The 8,473-nt window shown below is 40.6% G+C and overlaps 1 protein-coding gene across 3 annotated transcripts; it reads right to left on the bottom strand.

The window, feature by feature from the left end:
- Window positions 1-535: 535 nt before the first annotated feature.
- e2f4 (E2F transcription factor 4) lies at window positions 536-8,152 on the bottom strand. Of its 3 annotated transcripts, none has more exons than XM_034535535.1 (11): window positions 7,717-8,152; window positions 6,195-6,304; window positions 5,249-5,410; window positions 4,547-4,590; window positions 4,388-4,452; window positions 4,105-4,296; window positions 3,766-3,853; window positions 3,482-3,628; window positions 2,971-3,018; window positions 2,809-2,853; window positions 536-2,636 (listed from the first exon to the last, which is right to left on the bottom strand). In XM_034535535.1, the coding sequence occupies exons 1-11, from the start codon at window positions 7,882-7,884 to the stop codon at window positions 2,521-2,523; spliced, it is 1,185 nt and encodes a 394-aa protein (XP_034391426.1). In that variant the 5' UTR covers window positions 7,885-8,152; the 3' UTR covers window positions 536-2,520. The 3 variants fall into 3 exon arrangements, with proteins under 3 accessions (XP_034391426.1, XP_034391427.1, XP_034391428.1); XM_034535536.1 differs by having other exon boundaries at window positions 3,482-3,625; XM_034535537.1 differs by lacking the exon at window positions 2,809-2,853.
- Between the last annotated feature and the right edge of the window lie 321 nt (window positions 8,153-8,473).

Here is an 8,473-nt window from a genome sequence, read left to right as displayed (position 1 = left end):
ACATGTACATATATATATATATATATATATACATACATATATACATACATATGTGTGTGTATGTGTATATATATATATACATACATGTATACATATACATACATACATATATATACATACATACATATATATATACACATACATAAATATATATACATGCATACATATATATACACACACATATATATACATATGGATATATATACACACATATGTATATATATACATATGTATATATATATACACATATACATATGTATATATATATACACACATATGTATATATATATATGTATATATATACACATATGTATATATTTATATATATACACACACATAAATATATATACATACATGTATACATATACATATATATACACACATATACATGTATATATATATATATATATACACACACACATATATATATATACACACACACATACATATATATATATTATATACATGCATACATACTATGACGACACACCCCAACAATGTGGCACATTGCTTAAATTGGAAATCAGACAATACATTAAGAATACCAACGTTTTTATTTTGTTTCATGTGATGCAGGTTTAGCATAGCAATAGTGAATCTGTAAAAAACAGTCTGTAGGATTGAGTTTCTCATGCCATCACACGCAGACAGGATTCATTCAAACCAGTACTGCCTGGCTACTCCATTGAAGAAACTCATCACTGTCCAAACACAATGACTCGTTACCGATTGGGGGATGATGAGTAACAACCAATCAGTCCACAGTGATGTAAAGTGCAACAATGAGACCGGGTGCTTTGACATAGCAGAAGGTTTTTGTGGATGAATTCCAAACACCATTAAGTGTAGCCCCAAATACGTAGCAGTAGTAATATATCTATCAGGTATAAAAAATAAATGCTATCCTATACAAGCGGTAGAGACAGATATAAACAATACATACATATGCTTAATCCAGGGCAAAACAGGACATTATCGCACAAAATGAAGAAGCGTAGTAGAAATATGAATAATTTTCATATTTCACTTTAACAGTTTGACGAGTAACAACTCATTCTGAACTGCTACTCACCTGTCCCCTGTAAAGGGAGCATGATTGGAATTGAAAACTTGAATTTAGAGTCAGAGTGACAGGCAGTATTTCATTTACCAAACAGAGAACTTGAAAAGAAAGTACTGAATAGGGATCTTTACCAAATATACAAACGCAAGCAATAACAGGAGCGTTGTCCATGACATCGTGACTATATTCACTCAGTAAAAATACATTAAGACCCTTTCCATAAACATGAACCGAGTACAATGGTAATCATATACATACATAATAAAAAGACAAAAGCCACAGAAGTCATTTTGGAGAGGGGGAGGAGCCATTCCTCTGATGTGCTCCAGTTAAGTTATATAATAATCAGAGCCAATAAAAATATGCAAGGTTCAAAAGTCCAGAGACAAAGTGAAACTGAAAGCATGTTATGTTTTCTTAATCAAACCTCTCAGTGTAGACGTGCCACCGACCCTTTATTTTATTTAATGAGTATCATGTTGACCTAAAAAGGTAGAATTCTAAAATGCATTTGTGTTGGTCGTCAGAGTTTATTGGCTTTTGTAACTCAACATTAGGATCCTCTTTCTCCAACTGGTTCCAAAAACACTTTCAACACTGAAGGGTTTGATTGAGATAAATGCTCATGATTCAAAACAAAGCACTAATCATACATACAGTACGATTATTTGAGTCTGGAACCTTTGTATATTTGCCAACTATTGATCTGGCTTTGCTACAAATGTAGTTCATGCTTACACAATAACCTTGTGTGCTGGTAATACAAAATATATATTCTCTATGTACATGAGGACAGTGCATATTCAACCAGCTGTGTTTGGACTCATTCCAGCCATACAGGACCAGCTGCCAGGTGACAAAAGCTGTGCTCTGTTAGTCTGCCATGACACTTTACCTGATGGGAACAGGGTTTCTCAATTTGTGTACCCCCCCTGGAGACATCTGACTCAAGTTAAGAGAGCGTTCATTACTAAACTCAAGCATGCCTACGCACACGCGCACACACACACACCAGTCTGAATTAAGCTCACACTACTGCATGACCGCTTGTCCATGGACCACTTTGACCCTTTTCCTGGTTCACCAGCTCAGCCAGCAATACGCCTATTTGAGTACACACACGCACACGCACACGCACACACGCACGCACGCACACACGCAGAAAAGCTGATACATAAACATAACGTTTTATCATACAGAGTAATCTAAAAATATAATTATTTGATTCCTTGGAAAAGCAGTAAATAAAATGTTTTGTTCTCGCCAGTATTTCTTCACGAGGCTGTACATTGAGCAACTATCTGACTGAGCTCAGTGCCGAGGCGTCCTTACACGCTCATCAGACCACATCGGCTGTCCTGCATCGCCACTCACCGTAAGTGATGGGGGAACACTTGGGAGAAAACTAATTAGCATGTTTTAGGAACCGTTTCCCGTTCCAACATCAATCACAGGGGTCAGAGATTGAGAATGGGCACGTCGAACAGGTCACAAAGGCCCTCTGTCTCATCCAGGTTATATATGTAGTCGTGGTCGCTGGGTGGTGGGGACAGCCGGAGGAGAGGCGAGAACACTAGAGAGGAAACAAAGGGATGAGACATCCATGATTAAGAAAAAGGAGGCCATGAGTGCTGACATGGATACAATAATCTATTTTGTTATACATAATCAATTCACAAGTTTTTCAACTCTTATTGTCCCATTCATTTGCTTCTATATCCCCTCGTCTGCAAATCCAAACGTACCTTCTGAGGACATCAAGTCCTCCAAAAGGTCACCACTAATGATCTCTGTCAGAGTTGGAGAAAAGAACCATCAGTCTGCAGGACACTGAGAAAGTGCTACACACTACAGCATAATCAAGGGGGAAACATATGTACTTTATGTAGGACCCAGAAGGAGCTTACCTTTTGTTGGATCAAACATTTCAGAGAGCTCTTTGGGAAAGTCCAGCACTAGAAGAAAACCACAGCAAATATTTCAGTACGTAAACCCTTGAGTTTTCACTTTAAAAAAGTTGTCCAAAATGTCAGCGTCAAAAGTGATAAGTTATTATTTTCCACTTTTACAGATTATATTTCTTTACCCAACATTAGTCCTAATCATAACTACCAAATATCCTTTAATTTGCAGAATGTTAACCCTTTAAATGTCAATTTGTTATTCCACTGGTTTTAAGATTAAGATTTGTTTTGTCCTTAGGGGTCCGAGCATCTGTATTTTGGCTCATGAAAAAGGTCAAAAATGTCCTTAAGTGTAAACAAATAATAAAAATGTCCTTTTAGTTCTGCATGGAAAAAAGGTTTATTACCAATATGTCAAAGAGATTATCAATGTAAAAGTAAAATATTAGCATCATACCGTGAACCATTTCAAACCTGCAGGTTGTACAAAGTTCAACAACATGCAAAAACTCACATTCAGACGGATCCGACTTAATTGGTTCAAATACTGCAGAGGCAGAAGCGGCCGCAGATCCATCTAACGAGGCAGAAGACTGCAGTTGCTGAGTAACTGCAGCAGGTGTGTCTGTTGTTGGGGTGAGCTGCGTGGGGCTCTGCACTTCTGAAACAAAATGAGTGTGAATAAGGGAATGCTGATTCTTGGCATTATAGTAGTTATAGTTGATAACGTAGGGAAGTCCAAGTCTTGTAGATTAAAGAAATGGCCATATTCCAGGCCACAGGGCAACACATTGGTACCTGTCACTGAGGCGGTCGGGTTGGCTGCTACAGCGGTTGTTGTGGCAGGACCAGGTTTTGTAGTCATTGCCGGAGCTGCTTTGGAGACCTGGTGGGTGGAAAGATAAAGTAAAGAAAAAGAAAGGACAATCTTATGATGAAGAAACTGCGTTTCAGTAATTTTTTCATGGTGAACAATAGTTCAAACAAAACAGTGAGAAAATTGGCTTAAATAATGTATTTTTCTAATCCTCATTACCGTTTCAATAAAGAAAGACATCTGAACATCCAGTCTTACAGCAAACTGATCAGTACATAAAGAGAGCTAATTGCATGGAGGAAGCTGAAATCTGTGTGGACCTGTGTGACAGCAGTGGGCGGCGGCTGAGAGGTAGGTGAAGGTGCTGGGAGGTTTTGAAGGATGTCATCTGGAGGAGGGACAGGCAAGACAACAGGAGAGGCACTGGACGGGTCCTTATTGACCAGCAAAACCTCGATGGGACCAGACGAACTCTTGAGACGGATCTGGTATTTCCTCTGACCGTTGAGGACCTGAATAAGAACCCATAAATCCAGTCTGAGACATGACACAAAAACAGACCTAAGGAGCTTAGAAAAGGCGCAAAAGACACGCATGACTTACAGATTCAGGTATGGGGACCTCTAGTTGTGTGCCAATGGGAGCACGGATTGCCAGGAGAGTGTCACCTGAGGAAGGACAGGCAAGTGATGATAAACGTGTTTGAGACCGTCAATGTCACAGAAAAAATGTCTAGAACCATTAAGCATCTGAAACAATTACCTTTGAAAGCTCCACAGAGGTCTTCGTGTTTTATATATGCCATAGTATGAATGTGTTAAGGGTCCTATTCCACAATGATCTTAACAGTGCACCTGTGCACACTGGCTTTAGACATGACGATTGGCTGTTGAGTCTTTAAAAGCCATTTCATTTTCAGGAGGATGGGTTAACCAAGGACATGATAGTTTGTGTTAGTAGGGAATTCCACAAACTTAGTATTGCACTTCCATAGTTATAAAATAAATAGATGGTCAAGCAGGAGAGGCAGAGATATCCTGACGTTTAGTCTCTAGTATGAGTCAAGTTTAAAAAACGGTGGATCCTAGAAGTATGAAAGTAAATGGTGTGGGGATTGAATATGTTGCACTGTGTCTGCTGTTATTCTGAGTGTCATATGCACACATTGAAATACTGACCACAATTTTCCACATGAAGGTTAGTTTATCAACCATGAGGAGTACTACTCCTGAACACAGCTCATTAATGTCATCTGGTGCTGTGGAGAAGCGTTCTACCATCTTGATGCAAACATGCATTTCATTGGCATGACCAACTAATCTTCTCTAGTGAATTTGAATGCAACCAAATTAAATCCTGTGCTAATGAAACAGTTGCATTGAATCAGCACTGACCATGGGATGCATCTCTGAAAAACTATTTCCAGCTATAACATACACAAACACACTGTGCAGTGAAGGATATGGGCTGTTGTTGGAGTCGTCTGTGACATTCTTGATGCTCTGTTGGACCCAGACCCTCTGCTGGTCCAGCTCGTTTTCCCTGAGAGCCAGGTCATCTAGCTCGGCCTTCAGATCAATTAGCTTATCGGCTATCTCTCTGGTGTTGCATCCTGGACCTACACCCCTGAAACACAAAGACAAATACAGTACATGGTCATGTACAGTCAGCATGCAAAGACAGCTGCACACGCTCATGAGGGTGCAGTTGTTCATTAACACCCTGCGTTATTGACATAGCTCCAGAGTCACTTTTCTTTTAGCTACTGATGAATCTGCTTTGTATTAAAGTATGGACAAAAAAATAAATCAGGACTACAGCTGCATTCACATTGTTAATTTCAAGCTGTGTTAATTAATTAATTAATAAAGTGGTTCAACAAGTCCCACAACAGTACATGTCCAAAATCATACATTTCCATAAAGTCAGGCAAGTTGGAGTCATGTGATTTTTCTATTCTTATGGCTATTTTGTCATGGCATTGTTATAACATGATTACACTGTGGCAAGAGTGTCAGATTAGTATAGGAAAGGGACAAATTAAACATACATTGTCTGTGGTCAGTTTTATAACTGAAATAAGAACATTTCATGCAAACCGAGATCCTAATAAGTGTGATGTGGCTTCACACTCTCCTGCACAACCAGCATTACCACCGAGATGTACAGTTACTGAGGCTTTATCAACACCAATACATTTTTGTTCAAAACATGAAGACCTCCATCTGATGAAGGTCTGGTCATGACAAAACTCTGATGTATTCATGACACACAAAATGTGATGCTATCTAAAAAATTACAATGAAAATTAACATTTTGACTTAAGATGAAGGCAAAATGCAGAGAAATGTGGTATTTAATCAGTTTCCCCCCCCCCTCACAATTAAGGGAGTGAAATAACTTTGCTTACTTCCATTGGATGCTGTTCTTGGACTTCTTCTCGATCAGTCCAATTCCCTCCAACACATTGGTGATATCATAGATTCGTCGTTTCTGCCGCACTGCCAAGGTGTCTGCAGCCTGAATGTCAGGACAAACGCAAGCAGAAACAGTCAAGATTACTGGCGGCAGCTCCTTTAGTTGGTTCATAACTAACACAGACAAAGCGGCCTCTGTATCTGTGCCAACAGGTTCAATGCCCGCCACCCATCATATGGTATGACAATAGCGTTTCAACTTCCTTCCCAGCACAACCTCTTGGTGCTTAAACTCAGAGAACCATATGGCTGGTGCTGATAAGTTGAGGCTGTGTGAAGGCACTGCGGTCACAGACCTGCTGAATGACAGCTAATGAACCGTACAGCTTTCAAGTTCAACAGTTCACACAAAATAATTTCCCTTTTCACTCATGCAATGTAAGGATTTCCAGGCCAATGTGATTGTGGTAGACACAATGAATTTCACATGTTGTGCGTTACTTTTTCCAGCAGCGTCAACATACAGAGATAGACTTTACTGAGGAGAGAGTGTGATTTGGTTTCATTATAAAAAATGTTTAAAAATGTATTTTAATGGACAGGTGAAAAGGAAAAAAACACGATGCCTGGCAAATCATTTAAGGTTACGTGAAAAGACAATACAAAGCCATGCTTGGCTGGTCAAGTTGCCATATGGTTCACTGATTTTGGTTGAAGAAAAAAAAAAAACATGGCTGGCAGTGTTTTTTATGTTTCTATTTATATTCCAATTTGAGTGTATTGTGAACAGGTTTCTTTCAGTCTGGGCTGACACTCCATTTTACGGTATTTGAGTTCCAGGCTTACTCTTTTTAGTGGCAGTGCCCCAAAAATCCATCTGTTTTTATCATCTTTATCCTATTTAGGACTTTACACCAAAACCCTACTAGCTATTCAAGTCACTTCAGGGGCTCTGACACTGTGGCTGCTCAGCAATACTTGGAATATGTAGCGTAATATCCATCTACGCTGGCTTTGACTGTGGTGGAGAACACAGCTAACGTTAGTTTATGTCAATGGTAGTTTACAAGCGTATTGTCGCTAAAACGATATGCTTTGTTCTTATTATTGGAAACTAATTGAGTGAATGCATATCGACAATTGACAAAGACGTTGCCTTAATCATAAAAGGAGTGCTCATGTGTTAAGATGCAGTGGCGTTAGCTTTGAAGGGAACGACAAAAGCTGACCCACTTTTTAAACTTTGAATCTGCAGGGGGCAGAGGCTGGAAAGTTGACCCGTGTTCTCAAAGTTCAGTTTGGAGCCCAACTTTGCGGAAAGGGCTAATACCATGATGGGACGTATACAAAAAACAAAACTGCAATGCAAATAAGCAAAGAAGTATCACCCATTCAAATTAGCCTGTCACACGGCTAGGCTATGCTAACAGACAGGCTAGCGAAAGTGCATGTAACCCAACGACAGCTCAACATGACATGTGCTAGCTAACAACAAAGACTCGGCTGCACGCTCACCGCTTTCAGATCCAGCACTCCGTCCTTCGCCTCCTGTAGTAAAGTCACAAACTTGGTGGTGAGCAGTCCCAGGCTCTTTTCGTGCCTGCTGGGAGTCTGTGGCTGCAGAGAGTCCCCCACAGCTCCCAGTTCGCCTCTGTTACTGGCCGACTCGAGCTCCATCATCATCACTCCGCCGCAACGTTACTTCCCACTGCCTCGCCGAGCAAACCCAGCCAGCGAGCCCAGGAAAGCACGCCCCGCCGCCGCAGTCAGACAAACAGAAGGCCGGGGAAGTGTGTGTCGGATAACACGCGTTCAATGAGCTCGTCCGACCCGGTTCGCTCCAAATAATCTCGCTAAATTGAGCTGAAGGGCTGAGTGCGTTGATTCAACCAGCGAGCATTCGGCGGAGAGAGCCGTTGGCCACGCGAGGTGTGACGCGACAGTTCATTCGGCGCAGGGAGCGTCTGCAAGTTCTCGCGTCGGTTCAAACGCGTGTTACAAAACAACAGCGTGTTAAGCAACACCTGTGAAGTCAATGCATATTTCATAATCCACCGGCGTGGTTAAAGGTTGGCGGACCTCAAGGATTATGCGGTATTTCTATTAACATTGTAAAGAGAAGGGTTATTCGGATTGTGTGTGATAACTATACTTTTACACGTTCCCTTACTTACTCAAACTTGAAGAAAACACGCACGCGTGAGTTAGCGTGCGCGCATACCCGCACACGCGCTTAAAACACACACACTACACGTACACACAAACACGGTCA

Source organism: Cyclopterus lumpus, chromosome 6 (genome assembly GCF_009769545.1).
Source record: "Cyclopterus lumpus isolate fCycLum1 chromosome 6, fCycLum1.pri, whole genome shotgun sequence".
NCBI classification, from domain to species: Eukaryota; Metazoa; Chordata; class Actinopteri; order Perciformes; family Cyclopteridae; genus Cyclopterus; species Cyclopterus lumpus.
This window is presented reverse-complemented; position numbering and strand designations above follow the sequence as displayed.

Bases quoted from the DNA above. Each gene is read 5' to 3' on its own strand.
- e2f4 (XM_034535535.1), bottom strand. From the start codon at position 7,884: ATGATGATGGAGCTCGAGTCGGCCAGTAACAGAGGCGAACTGGGAGCT. The intron at 6,305-7,716 runs GTGAGCGTGCAG...CCTGACATTCAG, and splicing joins GAGTGCTGGATCTGAAAGCG to GCTGCAGACACCTTGGCAGT. The intron at 3,629-3,765 runs GTACCAATGTGT...ATTTTGTTTCAG, and splicing joins CCCGACCGCCTCAGTGACAG to AAGTGCAGAGCCCCACGCAG.